This window comes from Rhinoraja longicauda, chromosome 10, assembly GCF_053455715.1.
Source record: "Rhinoraja longicauda isolate Sanriku21f chromosome 10, sRhiLon1.1, whole genome shotgun sequence".
In the NCBI taxonomy this organism is placed as follows: Eukaryota; Metazoa; Chordata; class Chondrichthyes; order Rajiformes; family Arhynchobatidae; genus Rhinoraja; species Rhinoraja longicauda.
In genome coordinates this window covers 18466982-18490531 of record NC_135962.1, presented here as the reverse complement: position 1 = coordinate 18490531, position 23550 = coordinate 18466982, and the positions used below count along the sequence as shown (strand labels likewise).

The 23550-nt window shown below is 38.1% G+C and overlaps 1 protein-coding gene across 2 annotated transcripts in view; it reads right to left on the bottom strand.

Moving 5' to 3' along the window:
* Window positions 1-22494, bottom strand: part of fntb (farnesyltransferase, CAAX box, subunit beta) — a 51047-nt gene extending 28553 nt beyond the window's left edge. Inside the window, exons 1-4 of one of the 2 annotated variants that reach the window (XM_078406309.1) lie at window positions 22273-22494; window positions 17146-17225; window positions 7583-7655; window positions 2323-2414 (exon numbers count right to left, since the gene is read on the bottom strand). In XM_078406309.1, coding sequence (XP_078262435.1) covers window positions 2323-2414; window positions 7583-7655; window positions 17146-17225; window positions 22273-22371 — 344 coding nt within the window. In that variant the 5' untranslated portion in view covers window positions 22372-22494. Of the gene's footprint in view, window positions 1-2322; window positions 2415-7582; window positions 7656-17145; window positions 17226-19095; window positions 19202-22272 lie in introns of those variants that run through there. The other variant, XM_078406310.1, reaches the window with a different exon arrangement.
* Window positions 22495-23550: the final 1056 nt, after the last annotated feature.

Below are 23550 nucleotides of genomic sequence, written 5' to 3'. Positions count from 1 at the left end.
TATGCATGAGTCCTCAAATTTTACTCACAATGCAACATAAGTTTCTATTCTCAACAATTTATTATGTTAAGAACAGACAAAACAAAGTCATATGTCAAAGATTGTGGCTCAAGTACTGTGCCTGAGAGCAAAACAAAAGATATTGATAGATTGAGTGGTTAAAAACTTAAATATCAAGGTGGCCAGGGGCGTCATTGATTTTGGGCCAAAGGTTTTTTTTATTTCCTTTGAATAATTAAAAAATTAATAAGTTTCAGGGATGCCATAAACAGACCACAAAGATAGAGTTGCCTAATTATGCACGGATGGATCCAAAAACAAGGGTGTATTTTGTTGTAGCTATACAAAGCCATGGTGTATCGGGTCTCGACTTTGTGTGCACACCTGAGAAGGGACACAGTAACAATGAAAGGATGGCAGTGCATATTTGCCTTATTAATTAGTTCCAAGGGTTAGGTTAATTACAATGTTTTAGGGTTTTTTTTGCAAAGGATAGCAGATAGATACTCTTTTTTGCTGCTGTGGGAGCAAGATATCACCCAAAAAATTGATCCAGGCAATTATGAAGAGAAAATTAGAAATCTCCCTTCGAGCAAAGAACAACAATCCTCCCCCAAAACATAGTAGATGCCAGCTCAATTAACATACATCCACTATCGATAAATGTTCACCAGCCAATGAATGTACAATTAATGTGGGTAGGTGGAATTTGAATATAGAAAAGCCATGATAATATTGAATGCTGGGAAAAGTTTGGGGAATACTTCTAAACAATACTCCAGTTCGTATGGGTGTTTAAAATGTGGAAGAGAACTACTCACACTACTGTTAATAGTTTCTCCCATTCCAGTTCTTGCATATGAAATCATAGCTGGAGTGTGTTCAGCATAAATTGTACCAATAAAGCTGGAATGAGATTGCCACTTTACACAATGGTAATTTGTTTCTCTAAATGAAAATAATGTTTACATTGTAAGAATAAAATCATTTTTTAAGATTAGAAATATGAATGGCAAATTGAACATCAATTAATAAAGCATTGCAAATATTGGCAAAAAAACAATTCCATATCTTTCTTCTGAATTTCAAGAGCTTTCTTTCAAATAACACAAAATTCCTGCTCCTGAACAAACCCAGAAAATACTAGATTCTTCATAAATAATCATGCATTAAGCACATGGGGAAGGTGGAAGGAGAATGGTCTTGATTTTGCCTGCAATAACACAAGAGTTTGTGCATTACAAGATAAAACTCAAAATTTCAGGTGCAAACAGGAGCTCCCGACTAAAATTTTAGATGTTTTTCTGAGAAGGAAAAATATGCCAGTGAACAACCTCAGGAAATGAGTGCCAACAAAACCAAGGCAAGGCAACAAACGTGCCCATGATTGAAAGTATATTTACTTGGTACAACAGCATTAGGAAGACAATTATCACCAGTGTTTTTTTGTCAACAAAAAGTGCACTATACTGTGGGATTAAATGAAATTAGTTATAAATAATCAAATCATAATCAAAAAAGTGAAAATATTATAGTCTGCTTTGAATTTCAAATCATAGAACATAATAGGTGACATTAGTCAGTAATTCCTATCAGAAAGAAAAATAATTATGATTATTAATTGGTTTGGAAGAGTCAATAAAAGCAACATCTAGCAGGAATGAGGCTACCCTGTAAAATTGAAACAGAAATCAAGGTGCACTTCTGAGTGCAGTTAATAAAACTAGAATATTTATAATTCCTGAAAATGTTAAACCTGGCCTATGTGCTTCACGATATTCAAGCACGTAACGTTTGTGTCTAGGATGTGTGTATGTCTCTATTGTGGGTATTTCTATGCAACTTCAATTAAATATTACTCCAGTCCAAGATATTCGAGAATTCAATATTTAGTTAACCTATCAGACAGATACAGTTCCAGCAGCAAATGCAAACTTATGCCAAGAGAAAAACAACGCATTATGTGGAGTCCCGACAATCTTCTTGCCCGGGAATTTTTATTTGCTTTTTTATTGGAAAATCAATATTTAGGTGTTTTAAATGTCATTGATATTAATGTCAAAATATTTACTAACACTGTAAACCTCATCATTTTCTCAAAGTCAGTACCCCACAACTATCAACATCTACTATGCTCATCAAACCTAATATTTCATGGTTCTTCCAAATAAAACTACAGAGATATGGATTGGAAGGTTCACCCTCGCAAAAAAATGTACACTACAAAAGATGCAACTTCAAATCTGATGAACTTTCACTTCGTATTACAACAATGGTATTCCAGCAACAGGTTCACATTATCAAGGTTCAGCACATACTCACTGGGAAGCTGTGCTTTCATCAAGCGGCTCACCCAGAAGCTCCAAGCTGTGCAGGATCCAGTAGCACAGCCAAGGTCTGCTTGCATCCAAACACTGAATTAAAAAAACAAACAGAATATAAAGTAACAAAAGAAACAACAGCAGCAAAACGTAAAATAGCTGATACAGACAGTATCAGATTATGGACTATGGTTTTTATGACGTTTCTCCAAAGTTATTTAGAATGTTGAAAGCAAAATTAATCATCATACCTAACAAAGAAAACAAATACAATAATCATTTTTCACAAAACACTAAGAAAGCAGAATGCTTGTTGCTGGTTATATATCAGGGGTCAGGTTTAATGTTATTTTTGGTGGGTTTCAGATGAACTTGAAAACAAACTATTGATTTGTTAAAACTATATTCATTACACGTTCTCTATTACAGCTCTCAATGGTAGCTTTCCCAGTTAAAAAATGTTTCCATCCCACTCATCAGCTTCTCCTGCCTGAAATCCTCACACTCACACATTGCAGATTATTTATTTTCCGGTGATGAAGGCCCTATGATGACCTTCGGACTATCCTTAATCGGACTTTACTGGCTTTACCTTGCACTAAACATCATTCACTTATCATGTATCTATACACTGTAAATGACTCAATTGTGATCATGTGTTGTCTTTCTGCTGAATGGAAAGCATGCAACAAAGGCTTTTCACTGTACACGTGACATTAAACAAAACTGTAAACTGTAAACATGGTCTAAGAACAAAGAAAAATGTTGGACTCCCTCTAAGAGTCAGACAGCATTTGCTGAAAGAGGAAATTGATCCATTAAGCCTGCTCCACAATTCAACACATTTATGGCTGATTCACCACCAAATTCACCACTCATCTGGGGTGAACACAGAATTTAAATGGATGATCAGTCGCGATCATGTTGAATGGTGGAGCAGGCCTAAAGGCAGAATGGGACACACACATGCACCCCTCAGCCACACATACGCAAACACACACCACACTCTCCTCAGCCACACACACGCACAATACTCTACTCTACTCAATACCTTGTCTCATCTGATTCCCTCTGTGCTGGATCACACAATGTTAAAATAAGGTACGATTTGCAAAGAGGTCCTTGTTTATCAAAATGCATAATTGAATGAAAACTAAATACTTTAGAAGGCTTGGACCTATTATTTTGACCATCAATTTTGGCTTAATGAATCATCTGAAAACCATAAACCATCTCTCTCACACACACACACACACATTGCAAATGAGGTAACTCTGCTTTTTAAAGGGCCTTTATTTCACATGCTGGCATAACATCCACATGAGCATCCTCAATAGAAAGCAATATATTACTTCAAATCAGAACATGTAATAATTCCTACTGCAGTTCAGTCACAATATTCTGTGAATTAAGAAAGCTCAAATTGTGGCTAACCGTGCCTGTCACTTCAGGAGTCACAGCACTAATTATGTGTTTAAATGCACAGAATGGCATGGTGTTTATAATGCACATCTGTGCATAAATTATATTGCATAGTCATGCTGAGGACAGAATGTAAAGGATTAGATTGATAAAAGCCATGTTTTTGGTTATCCTCAAACCACATGTATACCTAAATCTGTTCTTTGATTACCTTGTGAGAACTCTATTCTGATCACTAGTCTGATAATGTCACTCAGGCACCTTCATGCTGTAATTCTTTTTCAAAAAAATGCCCTGTTGAAAAAGATAAATATTTCTTCAGCAAAGAAGATGAGCAGGACAAACAAAATTGTAAATTAATCCCCAATTTATTTTGTAATTTCTCCTGTTTTTATTAACCTCTCACTTTCTAAAAATCTAAATGTAACAGCTATTACTGCATGTAATTTGGTCAGAGAGGGTCTGACCAAACAAAAGCTTCAGAAGTTTGATGGTTAATTCAGCAGCTGGTTAATTCAGCAGGTGCATGTGTGCAAAGGGTAGCAAAAGAATCTGAGGGGAATTAACAAATGAAAATAATATTTCTCGAGTAGTCCTTTTCAACAAGGATGAAGTTATGTCAACTTTCGAGTCAGAACTGAGAAACAACAAGTCATATTTGATCACCTTCTGTCACCCACAGGTGGGGAGACTAGAAGATAAAGTCACCATCCTAGAAAGGCACCAAGAAAATGTTTTCCATGGCTGTGGGATAATAGTATTGCCCAAATGATTTTTGGAAGACAATTTTTTTACTGTATTGTAAACTAGAACACGCTAATCATGACTGTACTCTCACCAGTCACATCATCAGATTGACTTGTGAAATACTTTCAATTGACTACCTTGTGAGCTTCAATGTTCATTTAACAATTGTTTTACCCCCTTAGCTGACAAGTGAGAGGTGCGTGATGGAATCATTCCTTATTTCTAGTCATTGTGGTGCCACATATTTTTATAACTAAACCATATTATTGTCTAATGTGCATAAAATGAAAATTTATTTCGATTCACCAACCATAGTAGATCTTTGCTTCACAAATTGATTATATCTATGAAGCCAATAACTTGAAACAGCACATAAACCAAATACATTTCAAGATTGGTGACAATAATACTGAGAGTACAAGATACTGGACCCATCCAATTTGACGTTTGCCCACTTTAAAAGTGTTAAAAAAAAATTCAGATTGAAGAGTTTTCAGTTGAAGGTGCCAAATGGAAGAAATGGTGACATCACAACTTGGCCATTTCCCTGTTGCATTGTTAAAGATAGAAAGAGGTTTATTTTAGTCACCCCCCATGTATCATTCTACATGGAGAATTAAGATTTCTGCTGTGAGCACATTCTTGTATAAATGTATTTTCCTGTTGGTGGAGGTCAATGAAAAAACAAAGGCCTTTGTTACTAAGCGCAAAGAGAACTGCTAATGAGAGCTAGTGACTCTTATAACATGGATTTCCAATTTTCCAACAAAGGTCGCTGTCAATCATTATTTGATGAGAAAGTCCACCCGCAGTGACAGTTATGTCACCAAGATGACCAGCTAGGAAATCACGAAAAGTTTTCACAGATAGAACATTTAAAAGGAATGTATATAACGCTGACAATTAAGGAATGAGCTACAAATTAACATATTTTAAACCCAATATATTGTAACAGCTTTATTTGAATGAATTAATTTTTTGTAACAGACGTTTTGCTAATTAGTTTGTCACCCAAACCGCTCCCACTCGGTGCAGGTAAACACAATATTGTCATGGCATTTTGCAACAAGAATAGTTCTTCAATATCTGAACATTGTTAATATATCAATTTTTCCTAACGCAAGAGAAGGTGAAATGAACACTGAGTCACTAACAGCAACAATGCACATATAAAAATCCAAAGTTCTTGTCAGGTTTTCAATGTAACAACATCAAAAGATGGCAATTTTGCCTCATCACAACTGAAAATTCCAGACAAACGTGCAATGCCACAGAATGATACAGCTATTTGGCCAAATCATACTAGATATCATACATTTAAAGAGCTTTCCATTTGGACCTCATCTCTACTCATTTTTCAATAATCCTGCAAGATTTTCCAATTTCAAATTAGTTTAGTTAAGAGGGACAGTATGGAAACAGGCCCACAGCCCACTGAGTTACACCAATGATCACCCACTCATGCTACTATGTTATCCCACTTTCTCATCCACTCTCTACCCACCAGGGACAATTTACAGAGGCCAATTGACCTGCAAGCTGCACATCTTTGACATGTGGGAGAAACCCCAAGCACCCAAGGAAACCCACGTGGTCACAGAGACAACGTGCAAACTCCACACAGACAGCACCCGAGATCAGGATCGAACTAGTCTCTGGCGCTGCGAGGCAGAAGCTCTACCAGCTGCGCTAATATGCCATTCCTCAAATGTTTAATCAATACTGCAAAAGAATGATGGTTCTGCACCAATTTGTGCAGTGTTAACCAAATTCTCAAAAAGATGTATCAAAGTTTCAGCACATCATTCTGATTTTTTTTTGATAAAACAATTCTTCAACCTACAAATGAGTGTTTCAATATCATTCATACATTGGGGATGTAGGAACCATTGTATTTGTGCTGGCTGTTTTAGCATATATTATTTTGTCTAGATATCTTGCTGTATTATTTTGGACACTTGGGGGCTGTAGTGAAATGAATACATATATGGGCATTTATTCACAAAATGCTGGAGTAACTCAGCAGGTCAGGCAGCATCTCAGGAGAGAAGGAATGGGCGACGTTTTTCAGTCTCGACCCGAAACGTCGCCCATTGATCAGTCTGAAGAAGGGTCTCGACCCGAAACGTCGTCCATTCCTTCTCTCCTGAGATGCTGCATGACCTGCTGAGTTACTCCAGCATTTTGTGAATAAATACCTTCGATTTGTACCAGCATCTGCAGTTATTTTCTTACATATATGGGCATAACATACTGGGAGAAGCCAGAACTAGGTGCTATATCTGGAAATGCAGAGACGGGAGGGGTCAGACACAGGGAGGGTGGTGAGATACAGTTCTTACCAGACCTGCGACAAGAGCGGAAAGCTTGGGGAGATACAGACTTGCAACAAACCTGTTTGTAGGACTACTTCAATAAACGACTAATTAAGCTGAAAATACGTTCGGAAAATCTCTTTGTTGGTTTGCATCAAGATCCCTCCCACTCCCTGTGAAGTAATGGCAAGTGGAAAAAACTTTATTGGAAAAGACTGAAGTTGCCATTACAGGGGATACGTGTCATATTTCCTAATCTGATTTCTGTTCCAGTGTACAGCTCACCACAAATAGACTATTTTGAAATACCCATAGTGTATTTTGTCTTGCAGTCCTAATTTACAAAATTACATTAACCAAATTCGTTCCAAGAAGACATTATTTGCATAAGTTGATGAATTACAATTAAGACTAACACCTCTGCTCTCTGACCACTAACTGTGCTTCTGGGTTGTCTCTCATTGTATCCTTTCTTGATATCTTTTTAACTTGTCCTTTTTGGTTCTATACTCCATGGAGGATAACCTTATTTCTCTTAGAGTCTTATATGATATGTTTTTTTTCATATCTTGAATACAAATGATGATAAATGTCTTCTGCAACATCTCCAAAGCCTTCTAGAATGAGGTGCCTGGGGAAAAATCTTTCAAGCTGGAATTTGAAATTCTATAATGTGGACAGCAGCATATATCAAGAAAGCAAAACATTTCAGCAGCTCCAAACATCAGAATGAACTTGCACATTCTAAATTTGAAGATGGATTGTCTGAAGACTTACCGAGTAGGACTCCGAGAGGTGCCTCAGACCTTTCTTCAAATACTGGAAATGTTTCTCCCTCTGGAGGATAGGCCTGCAAAACAGCACACTTGATGTGTCAGCCAATTTATATTGTGTACAAGTAGTACTCAACTCACTGTTCCTGTAAACTAACATGCTTGTTAATATATTTGGACTGCTTTTATTGTTCTAACTTTAAGCCAACAATTACAGGCTATGAAATGCATAGTTCTAAAATACAGAGCTTCACGGCATACCATGAATTAAGCATTATCCACAATAAAAGGCCTGGTCATAACATTTGATGAAAAATTGCAAACACAATTTCCTCCTGAGTTTTTGAACAAATTGGCTTTTTTCCAATGTGTATAAATGTGCTCATCATTAAAGTTACATAAATTTGAGTGAGGAAATAGAATTCAGATGCCAACAGTGATTGAGGAAGTTATAACTTACACAAAGCAGATTTTATGCACCATATTTCCAAAGCAATCTCAGTTTTTTGCACATTTCTGAGGACTGAAAATGTAATTGAATTGGAAGCAATCATCGCCATTCATAAAGTGTTGAGGTATTGATAAAGCTCTTGAAGTATGGCTCCTAACCTAGTAAAGTAAAAGTCTATCACATGAAGCACATCCTACACATACTTCAGGGCAGAATAAAGTTTAGTACTGTGCTTAGTTTTATATTCTAAAAACTGGAAGTGGCTAAAATCTGGACATTTTAAATATATATGTATCCACTCTCCAACTCGACTGCTTCATTTGAAGTGGCGGGCCAGTCTAGATTTTATGCTCTGTAAATCTAACCCAGCCTGAAGCACACTATCTTGCAACAATTGCAACACTAATTGTTAAATTTCTTCTTTTGTTCCAAATTTTGTTTTTTACAAAAGCTGAATGTAGCACACCTGGACCCAAGAGTGCTAGATTTTGGTCACTGCATCAAAATCATTGTTGCACATGAACAACAACAACAAAAAAAGGACCTTGGCAAGAGAGTGCAAAATATACAATAAATCATTCACCAGCCAGAATATGTCACAAAGTATAAACCCATACATAGACCAAGGATATGAAAACTTGCAAAAAACTTCAGATTATCACCTGCATTAGGAAACCCTACAATGCTAAAGAATATACATAGATGAATCACAAATACATTTTGTTCCACTTCCAAAATTTTTGTCAGTCAAAACAAAGTAACCCCCCCCCCCAACCAACCCACCCACCCTCCAAATTGCAAGGAACTCTATAACTGCTGGGCAGAGATATGTGCTCTGCTTTAGGAAATCTGCACTGAAATAATACAAAGAAAAAGAGGTGCTCATGATGGAGAAATGCTTGAAAAATCGCCATCATTTAAAGCAAGTTTAAGAGAATAGGAGGAATATTTCCAGGATTGACAACATCTTTGCTTGGATGAATATTGATGGATTCTTACTTTGAAGTGAACCAAAAAAACTTCAAGCAGTACCTCAATTAATGCACATGAAGTTTCAAGCTCCTGCTGTTTCAAGTGCCATTGTCACTGGCTTTTTGCAAGGCTGCTTTCTACAGAGTTGCTGCAATACTCATAAACAAAGAGATGCAACATTTTTCTCACAATCTTCATTCTCAATTCAAGAAAGTTGTTGCATGGTGCTTATTATGTTATGTTGCCAGATTGTTTTTTCTGGTACATAGGACCACATAACACACGTTTAGATTTTTTAATCTAGGTAAACAAGGGAGCCAAATCTAAAGAACGTCATTTAACTATTTTGGTTGCTCCTCTGATACAACTTAATAATACCCTCTTAGGGAACTCAACTGCTGAAGAACCTGTATTAAACACTTAAGGTTGAATGATTGAGACCCAGTGTTCCATTCTCAATCATCCAATGTTTTGTCTGAATAGCTTTACATTTGTCTAAAATAATACAACATATAAAATGGATCATGCATTGGATGTGGTTCATTGCAAATCAACTTTTTATAGAGAAAGATAAATAACTTTTGTGCAGAAGAATTCAGATTTACTCTTGAGTGCTTGGTAATTTTTGAAAAACTCAGCCTTTATGATGGGTTAAACAACTTAGTAAAACCACATGTTGTGGTTTGTCTCTAAATGGCAACATGACATTGAAGGAGTAGACCATTTCAATAAGCGAGTTCGGTATTACAACTGCGCATGCCCACGTCATGGGTCATTCGGTATAAACATTCTTGCCAGCTGAGCTACTGTGTGTATACAGACCTGTATTTCATTCGTATTTTCCAGTTTTGCTTCTTCGAGGTAAGAAAATACTGCTTTCAAAACTATTAACTAGGTGTATTTATGGTTCATTTGTAGAAAACTACGATGATTTTGATGGTTTAATTGGCTTCTCCTTGGTCGCTTGCTGGCCCGCTTCGGTGAGTGAGCGAGATCGTGACAATTAATAACAACAATTTTTTATTGTATTTGTTTGGGGGGGGGGGGGGGGGGACAATGAAATGAAATGTATGATTTCTTTGACTATCAATAGATAATGAAAACTATTTGTGGGGTTTTCACCTCTTACTATACTAGTCTACGGCCACGGGCTGTATGCATGTTTGTTGACTTCTGAATGAGTTATGCATGTGTAGTACAAAACTTAGTCACGAGTCTCCTGACTAATCATGTCTCTTCCAATTCCCATTACATTGGATAATTTTAATCACCATTTGACATTCTAATTTTCAGTTATAATCTTGTGATTGTATAAATTAGTTCAATATACTTGCACCATTTTCTTTTACATTGTAATTTACTGCTCCATTGGTGTGTAAATGAGATGTTGTTGCACTTGCAGATCATTTTGATCAGAAATTCAACTTTATGTTGGAATGTACTATCGGCCCCCAAATAGTAAATGGGAACTAGAAGAACAAATATGCCAGCAGATTGCAGATATTCTGAGGCATGGGGCAGCTATAGGTAGCTGGGATCAAGTGTATACCTGGAGGAGTTTCAGAAAAATCCAAAGAGATTTTATGTTCATTAAGGGAAAGGGGTTACCAGAGAGAGAATAGAGTCACTCAGAAACTAAAGCAGTTGTTTCTGTGTTTGTCGCAGGAGATGGACAAGGTTCCCAATGAGTCTTTCTTCTCTGTTTTTACCACAGAGAATGACATGAAGACTAAGGAAGTTGGGACAGTTAAAGGTGGTGTTTTGAAGACAGTACGTATTACAGTAGAGGAGTTGCTGGATGACTTAAAGCATATGAAGGTAGATAAATCCATGGGCCTGATCAAATATATCTGAGTGCACTCTGGGAGGCTAGACCAGAAATTACAGGTACTCTGGCTAAGATATACAAATTATCATTAAACACAGGTGAGGTGCCGGATGGCTGGATGGTGGTTAAAGTTGTGACTAATTAAGAAGGCTGCAAAGAAAAAACTGGGAACTATAGATCAGCAAGACTAACATCTGTGGCAGGCAAGTTAATGGTGAGGATTCTGAGGAAAATGTACAAACATGCATGACACAAAATGATTGGATTTTAATTTGGATAAGTGCAAGGTGTTACATTTTAGGAAGTCAAACCAAAGACCCCTGGGGAGTGTTGTCCAGCAGAGGGATTTAGGCCAGGTACATAATCCCTTGAAAATGGTGTCACAGGTAGTGGTCAATAAGGCTTTCACTGCACGGGCCTTCATCAGTCGGGCTACTGAGTATAGAAGTTGGGATGTTGTGTTACAATTGTATAATATGTTAGTGAGGCTATGTTTGGAGTTCAGTTTTGTTTTGTTCAGTTTTGGTCACCCTGCTATAGAAGATATGTTGTTGAGCTGGAAAGAGTGCAGAGATGATTTAGGAAAAGGTTGCCAAGACGAGGGCCTGAGCTCTTGGGAGAGGGTGGTCTTTATTGTCTGGAGCACAGGAGCCTGAGGGGTGATCTTATAGAGGTGTACAAGATCATGATAGAAACAGGTGGGGTGAATGCACCGAGACCTTTATCCAGTGGGGGAATCAAGAACCAGAGAACATTGGTTTAAGATGACGGGGGAAAGATTTAATAGGAACCCAGTGGGAAACTGTTATACACAGAGGGTGGTGAGTATTTGGAACAAACTGCCAGAGATGGTAGTTGAGGCAGATACTATAACAAGTTGGGCCGAAGAGCCTGTTTCCATGTTGTGGGACTCTGACTCGCTTCCTAATATGATGGAGATTTTTCCATGACGTCTCCAGTATTAACATTGAATCCATTTGTTTTGAATCTACTTAACTGAGCATTCACAAAAAGCTTCACATAACAGGCACACAAATTCCAAATATTCACAATCATCTTTGTCAAGAGCTTTCTTGTGTTTTTATTTATTGCCTCATCTTTTAAACTCCAGAGAACACATATTCCATGTGAATATTCTATTCCCACGTTCCAATGGTGCTAACTTACTATCAGTCAAAGAAACATACATTTAAAGTAAATGAGAAACCAAAACATGCCGTTGAATAAAACAATATTACCCTGAAAGCAATCTAAAAATGTGTTAACTCACTATATTTTTTGTTTCCCAAATGCCCTTTTTTAAGATGGCAAGTCATTGTGGTGATAGTCACATGCAAGATGAATTTTACATCAAGTATTCCCTCAATCAAGAGTAAACACAAAATTTCAGAATGGTATTCCACATTGGGATACCAATGACTCACTTTCAAAGCACAATTCTGTCTGTATCTCCGATATATTCTTGAGCAGGGTATTAATAATACTGATCCAAGAAAAAGAATTGATAGCTCATATGGATTTCCTTTTCATTTAACAAGCCTGTCTGTGAAGCTTAAGGTTAACTGCTATAACACAGCAGTAGCTCAAGATTTCTTACAGAGCACACAGCAGGAATTGAACCAAGGGATACACTTCTCCTACGTTTAGTCAGCAAGATTTCTTGGCAGAAATGCCATAATTACGAACAAATGGAATTGATTCTCAAACTTTTGCTCCTCTAATCACCGGACCAGCAATTAGAGGAGTAAATTCTAGTTCAATATTTAAAACAACAGGATAAATGCACATGTCAAAAGAGAAAGAAATCTGACACTTGGAGACCTCTTCCATCATCACTGCTCACTGCAGTGGTGACACAGCCTTGTGACACAATCGCAAGTTTCCAGAAATTTAAAACCATTTAAATTTTCAATCCCAGTAAATATTGAAAATCAAAAAAAAAAAATCAGAAATGACATTTTCATCACAATGACAGCCTCCTCATTTTGGCAGCTCAAATTAAACCAGCGCAACATACATAAATGAATTAAGGGCAGTTTATATCCCCAGCAAAATGATTGTCATTTTTTAAACCATGCCAAATCCAATACATTTTTCATTTGACTTGCTTAGTCTAATGCTAAAAATATAACTTTTCTGAGAGAAAACTACGAATTATGTTGTCAGATAAAATTGAAAATATCAAGAAATTCAAAATGGTTCTGAAATCAAATGGAATACCGATTTCTCAAATTGAAATGCTTATACATTTGATTGAAGATCAGAATGCATTAGTCTTTTTGAGATTTTTCACATCCTCTTTTTAAATCAAGTCTTTCATCTTGTTCAAAGTATCAATGCCTTATGGTTCTTCTCACTCCAGCCATTCCCTTACAATATATTCCCAAGTGGGTATCATGTCTGATTTGACATTGAATAATGGTAGACTACTGATTCACATGGGGTACTTTGGCCCAACTCAACTTATTGACATTTGAATACCACATTTATGTAATGACTAAGGCGAGATTGCAATCAAGTCAGGTTAGCTTTCCCACTTCCAAGGCATCATAGTTTTAAATATGGGAATTCCATATGGGAAGTTCGTTTGGTAAAGCCTGGGAAATGAAATTGTTGGCATTCTGAATTTCAAGCAAAGAACCCAAGATGCAGCTGGCAGTCATGCTTCTTTATTGATCGACATGTAAAGTGATGCTTTGTGTATGATGAAATCATTATCATTCCTGTATCGTCAACCATTTCAATATTAACCTGCTGTAGAGGAGGATGGGAGTTTATGAGTTAATGTGTTCAGATTGCATGTTGCATGTGGTGAGCCTGCTTTATTTACTTAGAATTGCTAGCTAAAGTATAACAGGCTGTTTGCATAACTGCAGAGGGTGTTGTGACTAAAGGAGAAAGCCCCAATACCAAGTAGTACTGCAGAGAACAAGAAGTCTGTTCTAGACAATAGAACCCGTGCAGAAATGTGCTGATTGTGTGATGAGCTGGACCCGTGACTAATGTATAAATACACTGCCGGTGCACAAAATTATTGAGTGGGACCGCCATGTGGAGCATACTTGCAATGACTCTCCCACTCCCGCTAGCGTAATAAAGATGTGTCTTTACTATCAGTGTCTGACGGTGTTTATTATCCCAGAGCGCGGGCAAACTTTAACACTGTAAAGCAGTTCAACCTTCACTGAAAATATGTTTTTACTCACACTGGTGTGCCAAAGGTAATACAAACACAAAATATTGATTTAAATTTTTGCTTCATTAAAAAGGACTGTTGATGAAGAGGAAAAAAACAAATATTTGATTAGAATTCCACATTTTGTAAAAGGCAAGTCAAGCGGAGGGGCAATGGAGCAATTGCATGGGTGAACCCAGATCAGCAGCCATGATAATGGGAACATAAGTGTGCTGGTCTGATTATCACTTTGGCAGGATCCTTATCAGACCGTCATTGGGGCCAGTCCAAATGAACGGTGGCAATGCAGCAAACCTTCTCCAGACTATTGGTGCTGAGAGTCACCATGTTCGCCCCTAGATCCTTACGAAATAACGGCACCGAATAGCTGGGGTAGGACAGCAGCTCACTTTTCTCAACATGAACCTCAAATCATCATTATTAGCAAGTAGAAAAACTTTATTTTAATCTTTAAAAATGCTTACATTGTTCCTTCTATAATGAAACTGCCGACTGACTTTTGCAATTACCTCTATTGATAAAATGTCAGAATTGAATTTCTGTAAATATATTTATGCTGCTCGTTTGCTAGCCCACATCAACAACATTTTTTTGATGTGCATCCTGAATTTTATAGAGGCCTCAGTATCGATCGATTCGAGAAGATTTTCTGCTTTGCCATTCTTCTCTAAATTAGTTTGGAAGAGCTAGTATAATATTTTACTTCAAAAATAAACATTATTAAAAATATATATATATAACAAAACAAAAACATTGCATGGATTTCTCATATTGCAGCATTCTCAAAGACATCCATTTGTACTGGAAACACAGAAGGACTTACAGCGCCCTCCATAATGTTTGGGACAAAGACCCATAATTTATTTATTTGCCTCTGTACTTCACAATTTGAGATTTATAATAGAAAACAATCACATGTGGCTAAAGTGCACATTGTCAGATTTTAATAAAGGCCATTTTTATACATGTTGGTTTCACCATGTAGAAATTACAGCAGTGTTTATACAAAGTCCCCCATTTCAAGGCACCATACGTGTATTCAAGCAGAAACAGCTAACGTCATCCACAAGCAGGCAGGCAATGGTCTGAATCTCTCAACTGCCTGGTATTATCGCCCCTCTACTGACATCCTTTTTGATGGATTAAGCAAAGGGTTCTATGCGAGATACAAAGGCAGGGGAGGATGGGCATACTTGCCCAGTTTAGCTCAACAAAAAGTACCACCATAGTACCTCCGCTTGCATGGTTTTAACCAGCATATGAATACCGAATTTTCCCATTTCAACTAATGCCTCCCCACCCAGTTACAAACCCATCCGAATCCCCATCTCCCTTTATCCCCACCCTTTCTACCCATATTCCTCCCACCAGCTTTACATTTCACTCTTACTGTTTTTTTTCACCTCGAACCTTTTCGCCACTTACTTCACACATCAACATCCCCCCCCCCACCCCGCCTTACCTATATTCAGCTCTTATTTGCCAGGCTTTGTTCTGCCCCCACCTCTCTTTTCCAGCTTTCTCCCCCCTACTCGTATCAGTCTGAAGAAGGGCGCCAACCTGAAACGTTTCCGGCCTATTTTCTCCACAGATGTTATATGACCGCTGAGTTCCTACAGCACTTTGTGTTTTGCTCAAAATTCCAGCATCTGCAGTCTCTTGTGTTTCCTTAGCACTGGTAGAACTATTTTCCATATCTTATGCCAGATATCCTCAAGTCTACACATTGCAGTAAAGCTAAATCATACTCATCAAAACAGTGATGACCACAAGCAGAAACAACAACCCACATAACAAAATTAACTGATAAGTTTTGCAATTATAGCATAGGTAACTAGAAGATTTAAATTTAAATGTATAAACTTGTGCATTTTATGCAAGATTGTTGTGACTTGGTCCACAGAACATAATTTCTCATATTATTCTCTTGCTATATTCAGTTCTTGCTTGACCATCCCCGGTGTTGGGTTGAGGCAGAAAAGATTGGGGAATAGACAAAAGAGTCAACAACAAAAAGAAGATTTTTCATGCTTCTAAGTCGAAAAAATATGTGCCCTTCAGCTGGTTATACCTGTTTTGGGAACAACCCAGATTATTTACCTATTTTATGTGTTGTTCAGTTCAGAACAACATGCTGAAGAGAGCATTTAAAATACTCTGCATGCCTATTTGGTCTGAGAAAGCAGCTTATTAGAGATCCTCAACATGGCTTCACAAAACCTAGGTGAGGTATTACCAATTTAAGATTTTTTTTTGTCGGGTGGGAGGTGGAAGATTAGATGATAGAGCCAGCTCGATTGGCATGGCATTCTCAGATTACTGAACACTTTACACAAGTTTCGACAAAAACAAGAAAATACATTTAACACCACTCACAGATCAGACACACTTACTGTAGTGCAGTATAACAGTATAAAGATAGCCACAGTAATGAAAACAAGGAATAGGAAAGAATACTTTCTTAAAAATAGAAATACTGTATGACTAGCTCATGAAACCAATACTCTAGAGATAACATGGCATTCTAAAAGCAATTTTCAGTATCTCACGCTTACGTAATGAAGCTAAACTAGTATCAAGCCAAGTGTATAATTATTTTGATGCCAATATAAGCACAGGACATAACAGAAGTCATCAACTGAATATTTCACAACTTCAATTATTCATCGGTGATTCCACAATCATAATACAGCATGTCTGAGCCAAGAGTAAATCTTGGGAAGTTCAAAAAACCTTTGATGCATCATTGAAAAAAAGTGGGATATGGAGCAACACTGGTTATTTTTAAGAATTACAGCAAAATAAAATCAACATCCCTGTTGATGGAAAAATTAATGAGCAACGATATTACTGGTGAGCAGATAAGCATAGCCAAAGTCTACACCACTTCTACAGTATCCTGCTACTTGATCCAATTAGTGTTGCATGAAAACAGTTAGGTTCAACAGCATCATGAAGTAATCAAAATATTTCATTCTTTAAGATGTCACAAGTACACATTCTTCACAAACTTATTCAAAAGTTGTACTGACATGTTTGTGTGGGCCTACTTTTGCTTCTGCTGTTAATCCTGTGCACAAATTCCTACAGGATTGATGTAGCTTTGAACCAAGTACTTACCAAGTATTAATTGAACCAAGTATGCGGCAATCAATTCTGAAGGATTCATACGCCTCTTGGACATTCAATTCTACTGCTATCTGTTGTAGAGAAATAAAGGAAAAAGTAAACTCTATGCATTCAAGATTAGATTTTAAAAGTTAACTGGCTATTTCAGAAACCTGAATATCAATGTCCTTCTTCAAAAACATTTTTGGACAATGGCATAACAGAAAATTTGCTAAATTACAACAGTCCTCCCAACCCACTTCATCACCCTAAATTAATCATTCCATTCAGATGAAGGGGATAAGCCAACATGCAAACGATATCTGGTCCCTCAGCTTGATATAATGGCATCTGACAATCAGCTTGTCTTCAACTTGCTTACTTCAATGTGACAAGCTGACCCACAGGGAGAAAGTAATTGGCACTGTTCCACAGAGCTTCCGGCCAGAGGCATGTCTGATCTTGCATTACGAAGATAACGCAGCTCAGTTCAAGCCACATTTCTATTCAAGACTCAGTTCAAGACTCAATAGCGAAATTTGAACAAGTCTGAATGGAATCCTGTTTTTAAGCATTCTTGACCATTGCATGTAAATTACAAGACTTTTCATATATCATCAATAATTATGACTGTTTTCATGATTGGCAAACAGATACTCGGCAAGTTGAAAGTATCCTTTCCCTTTCTCTATTTTTAATTGCCACTGTAACCATGCTGATGTCATGTTACAATGTGGCTTCAAAAGATAGAAACATAGAAAAATAGGTGCAGGAGTAGGCCATTCGGCTATTCGATAATCTAAAAACCAGGAATAAAACAATTTAAATTGTATTTTACAAGAAGTGTTTACTGAAAAAGACCATTTCTGTAAGCTAATATCTGAACCATAAAATTGCCTTTAAATTAATGCAACTTTTACCCACATTTTACACCAGATATCGTATTCCCTACCCATTACAATCCAAATATCTGTATCACAAACAGTGACCATGCAGCACAAACAATTCATCCAGATTTAATGCATTAAATAAAAATATTTGTTTCTATAACAGATATTTCATATAGATCAACTCGTACAATCCATATTTCCCTACATTCTTTAATGCTGTTAAGATTGTATATTTGAGTAGCAGAATGATGAAACCATTCTCCATCCTAATTTCCACAACCAATGTCCTTTCTCGACAAACTATTATCTGTTCATTGCCACTTTATCATATATTATCCTAATTAAGATTTGATGGCATAGTAGTTATATTATAGATCTAGCAAAGCAAATGTGCGTACAATTAATGCAAAAGATGTGATCAAATTCAATGGACCTGGAGAAATTTAGTTACCTAAATAAATCAGGAATTAAAAAGCTGCCAGTAACAGTAAAGCTATCTGATGACCATAACAATATCTCTGACTCGCATGTCCTTTGGGCAAGAAATATGATGCTTTTCCATGGTCTGATCTAAGCGACTCCTGATCCATAAAAATACAATTAGCTCTTTGTTGCTCTGCAGTTTGGCAAGATGCACAGCTCCATGAAACTATTAATACAAATTAAAAAACGAGACACCTGATACAAGACATATTAAAGCTAACCAAACAAATTGTTGAAGTAACTCAGCAGGCCAGAGTGCATCAGTGGAGGAAAATGGACGGATGATTTTCAGGGGTTGGGACCTTTCTTCAGACTGATAAGTCAGATAAGTTCCAATCCAAAACATTGTCGTTTATTTTCCACCACAGATGTTGCCTGGCCCACCAAGTTCCCCCAACAGCTTGTTTTTTGATCAAAATTCCAGCTTCTGTAGTCTCCACTTGAATGCTCGTTGATCTTGCATAGTAACCCTCATCAATAACAAAGGATTGGAATCCACCCCAATTTTAGTTAGCCTTCCACCTGGTGTAATCATACGTAAAAAAATGCGTATTATTAACAATAATCCAGGTTCTAGCATTATGATTACCAAGTATGTCTGTATATTGTCATGCATACGACTGGTTGCATCATGGCCTGGTTTGGCAACTTGAACGTCCATGAATGAAGGAAATTACAAAAAGTGGTGAACACTGCCCAGTCCATCAAGGGTACTGATCTCCCCACCATTGAAGGGATTGTGCCTCAAAAAGGCAGCCAGCATCATCAAGGGCCCACACGGCCCAGGCCACATTCTCATTTCATCCCTATCATTGGCAGGTACAAGCACCTGAAAACTGTATCCTCCAGGTTCAGGAACAGCTTCGTTCCAACAACCATCAGGTTAACACTACAAACTCCAACTAAACCGAACTACCTGGATTGCACTAGGGACTTTGGGCTTTATTTTTGTTTTTGTCCTATTTAAAAAAATATATTGAACTTCTTTTTGTTGTTTGTTAAGGTATCTACTGAGTGCTATGTTTATACACCTGTTGTGCTACTGCAAGTAAGAATTTGATTGTTCCGCTTCAGGACATATGACAATAAAACACTCTTGACTCTTAATCCATCATCAAGGAGGTGCAGCACAATGGTACACATTTAGGAGTGGCTGGCCCTGGAAGTATTCAACATCACCCCCTGTTCTTCCATCTCTTATCACGGGTCATCAGCATCAAGTCTCAAATATCACCTCTTATTTTTCCCCCAGAAACCATGCTCACTAATATTGAACATACTTGGAACAAGAGCTATGGGTGGCAAAGATAGAGTTTATATTCTTGAGGGGCAACTTCTTTGTTCAAATAAAAGTAGAGGGATATCTCTGGAACTTCCATCTCAAAAAAACCAGCACAACCCAGTATGTGACTGCAAAACAAAATGCAGCCAAAGCATTCACAACGAACCTCAGCTGGAAGTGACAAGCGAAGGGTCCATGTGTAGGAAGGAATGGCAGATGCTGGTTTACACCAAAGATATACACAAAATGCTGGAGTAACTCAGCAGGACAAATGATCCAACTTGACATCCTCTTCAAATAATCATGATCTCAGAAGTTACCCAATTCTATTCACTCTGTGCAAACTAAAAAAAAAAAATCATTGTGGAAACAAGGAACAGCAGATGCTAGCGTACCAAGGAAAGACACAAAATGCTGGAGTAACTCAGTGGGTCAGGCAGCATCCCAGGAGAACATGTATAGATTACTTTTTGGGTCAGGACTCCTTAGACTGATGCCTGCTTGAAGGAGGATCTTGGCTCTAAACGTCATCTCTACACGTTCTCCAGGGATGCTGCCTGACCCACTGAGCAACTCCAGCATTTTGTGTCTTTCCTAAAAAGTAATTTGTCCCATTGGATAGAGCAAAAACTTGGAGCTCCAGAAATATCATAGCAGTATCTCTGAAAATTTGTGCCACAAATCTAGCCACACTTAACTAAACTGGCTTAGTATACAGCTCTTACATTGTCACCAATCCGAGAAGATAAAATAATGCCCGACAGTTCTTTTTTTTTTTACCCAGAGTAGTGTAATCAAGAACCAGAGGGCTTAGGTTTACAGTGAGACGGGAAAGATTTAATCCGAATGCAAGGGACAAATTTTTTTTCAGAGGGTGGTGGGTATATAGAACAAGCTGTCAGAGAAGGTAGGCAGAGTGGCGCAGTGGTAGAGTTGGTGCCATACAGCGCCAGAGACCCGGTTTCAATCCTCCCTGTGACTGTGTGGGTTTTCTACCTTACAGTGATAAGGTCAAGAGTATGAAGGAGCGCTCTCAACTTGCACATTGAATGCAGCACCAACAGACAAAGTTCAACACAATCAATGATAAAACAGCACATTCGATGATACCCCAGAGGCTACCTTGAACAATTATTCTCTTGACTACCAGCTGACAATAGGTGTACTACTGCAATAGCTACTTCAATCGCTTCTCTGAAACCAGCAAAGTTTATCATCCAGTAGGAAAAATGCAACTGGCACTTAGGAACAGTATTCCAAAAGGAACAAACCAGTCTGAAATTCTGCAATCAGTGAAAATCCTAGGACCAACACCAATCCCCCACAAACGTGAACCACCCCTCTCGTAAAGACAATCTCAACCTGACAACATTGAAAAGCTAAGCTTTGTTCTATCCACGTGCAAATTGCTCCAAAATGTTCCCCGAACATTACAAATGAAACCATAACCAAGGTCAGGAAGATCGACACAAAAAGGTGGAGTAACCCAGCGGGACAGGCGGCATCTCTGGAGAAAAGAAATAGGTGACGTTTCAGGTCGAGACCCTTCTTCAGTTGAGCTTATAGGACTTTTATTCACAAAATGCTGGAGTAACTCAGCAGGTCATGCAGCATCTCAGGAGAGAAGGAATGGGCGACGTTTCGGGTCCAGACCCTTCTTCAGACTAAAGATAGAGTTTATATTCTTGAGGGGCAACTTCTTTGTTCAAATAAAAGTAGAGGGATATCTCTGGAACTTCCATCTCAAAAAACTCAGCACAACCCAGTATGTGACTGTAAAAAAAAATGCAGCCAATTCAGACTGAAGGATCTCAACCCGAAACGTCGCCCATTCCATCTCTCCTGAGATGCTGCCTGACCTGCTGAGTTACTCCAGCATTTTATGAATAAATACCTTCGATTTGTACCAACATCTGCAGTTATTTTCTTACAGCTTATAGGACTTGATATTACAATCCCTACTATAATTCCTATAAGCCCAACTGAAACTGAATACCTGACCTGAACCAAGGAAACTGTCTGAAGAAGGGTCTCGACCTGAAACGTCACCCATTCCTTCTCTCTAGAGATGCTGCCTGACCTGCTGAGTTACTGCAGCATTTATGTGTGTACCGACCAGCTTCGGTTTAACCAGCATCTACCGTTCCGTCCGACACAAACACGTCCATATATTTGCTATTGATTTCACTACTTTAAAAGTGCATAGAATTAGCCGAATGCAAAACGGATGAAGCAACATCGGATCAAACTTTATGCTCCGTGCACACTGTCTGAAAGGTGAATTTGAACTGTTGCGCTTCCACTAGGTTGGATGGGATCAGCAGGAGAGGAAGGCAGAGCAGAGTAGAGAGGGGCCTTGTGGGGAATGTAGTCCGAACGCCCGCCATCACAGAGCGGCTGAGCCGACAATGAACTACAGCTCCCACGGGCCCCCGCGGCCGGCGCGGCCTACACACGCCCATTCCTACACCCACGGCTCCTCACCTGCTCCACCGAAGTTACTGTCACCACATTTTCGTCTTTAAATTTTTCTTTGAAGTGGTCGTCGCTGTAGCATCTCAGTGGGGCGGTTGTCTCCGCCATGGCGACGGGAGCGATGTCGGCCTCGCCTCGCCTCAAGCCTCTCTCAGCATCACTTGCACTCGCCGGCAACTCCAACAGCAACCAGAGAGGGACAAGCCTTCCGCTCAAACGCCAAGCTCGTTGTGCGTCTCTGCTGGTTGGTGAGCTCCAATCTTGCAGCTGCTTCAATTGGACCTGCCGGCTTTTGCCCAGGTAACCCTGGCAGGACTCGCAGACGAAAACATGATTCCTGAAATACTTGTAAAGGGTCGTCCCTGTCGGTGCAGAAGCCTCCACATTTTCCCCAATAATCCATTCGAGTCCAGTAAAAGCATCCATTTCAATCCAATAGCTATGTAAGTCACAAAATGCTGGAGTAACTCAGCAGGTCAGGCAGCATCTCCCGAGATGCAGTGTAAATGCATCTCCCGAGATGCAGTGTAAATGCATCTCCCGAGATGCTGCCTGACCTGCTGAGTTACTCCAGCATTTTGTGAATAAATCGATTTGCACCAGCATCTGCAGTTATTTTCTTATATATAGCTATGTAAGTCATGTTAGTTTCCTTTTTATCTAATTGAATTGAATCTATTGAATTGGATAGCATGCATTTGATTGTTTTACTGTTATTAATTTACTTTAAAAACTTTTGTCAAGTTTTACCGTCTTTAATTTACTTAAGAAGTGGCAGCAGGAGTAGAACATCTGGCCCAGCAAACTTGTTCAACGGCTTCTTGAGATCATGGTTAATCTTCAATCACATCACCGATTTCCAGCACCATTTCCATTTTCCTTGTATCCCTTCATATTCAGAAATCTATTGATCTATGTTTTAAATCAATTCAATAACAAAGCCTCCAAGGTCCAATGGAGTAGAGAATTCCAAAGATCTTTCCAATGCATGGCATAATTTTACATGATATTGTTAATATGAATTAATATTAAATGTTTCTTGGAATAATTATGACATTTTGATTTAATGGAAATCAAATGCTAATGCCTAAAACTTATTAACAAGATCTTTGTAATTGTTACTGACATTTATTTAAATATACCACAGATTCTTGAATTTAAAATGAAATTATGGGTTCTAAAAACTTAATTCACAGGCATTTTTATTTGGTCTAATGTCACCATTCTATTCAAATTCTTGCTTCGTGTGTTCTTTATAGATGAGGGAGTTTAAAGTCGCTTGCATCA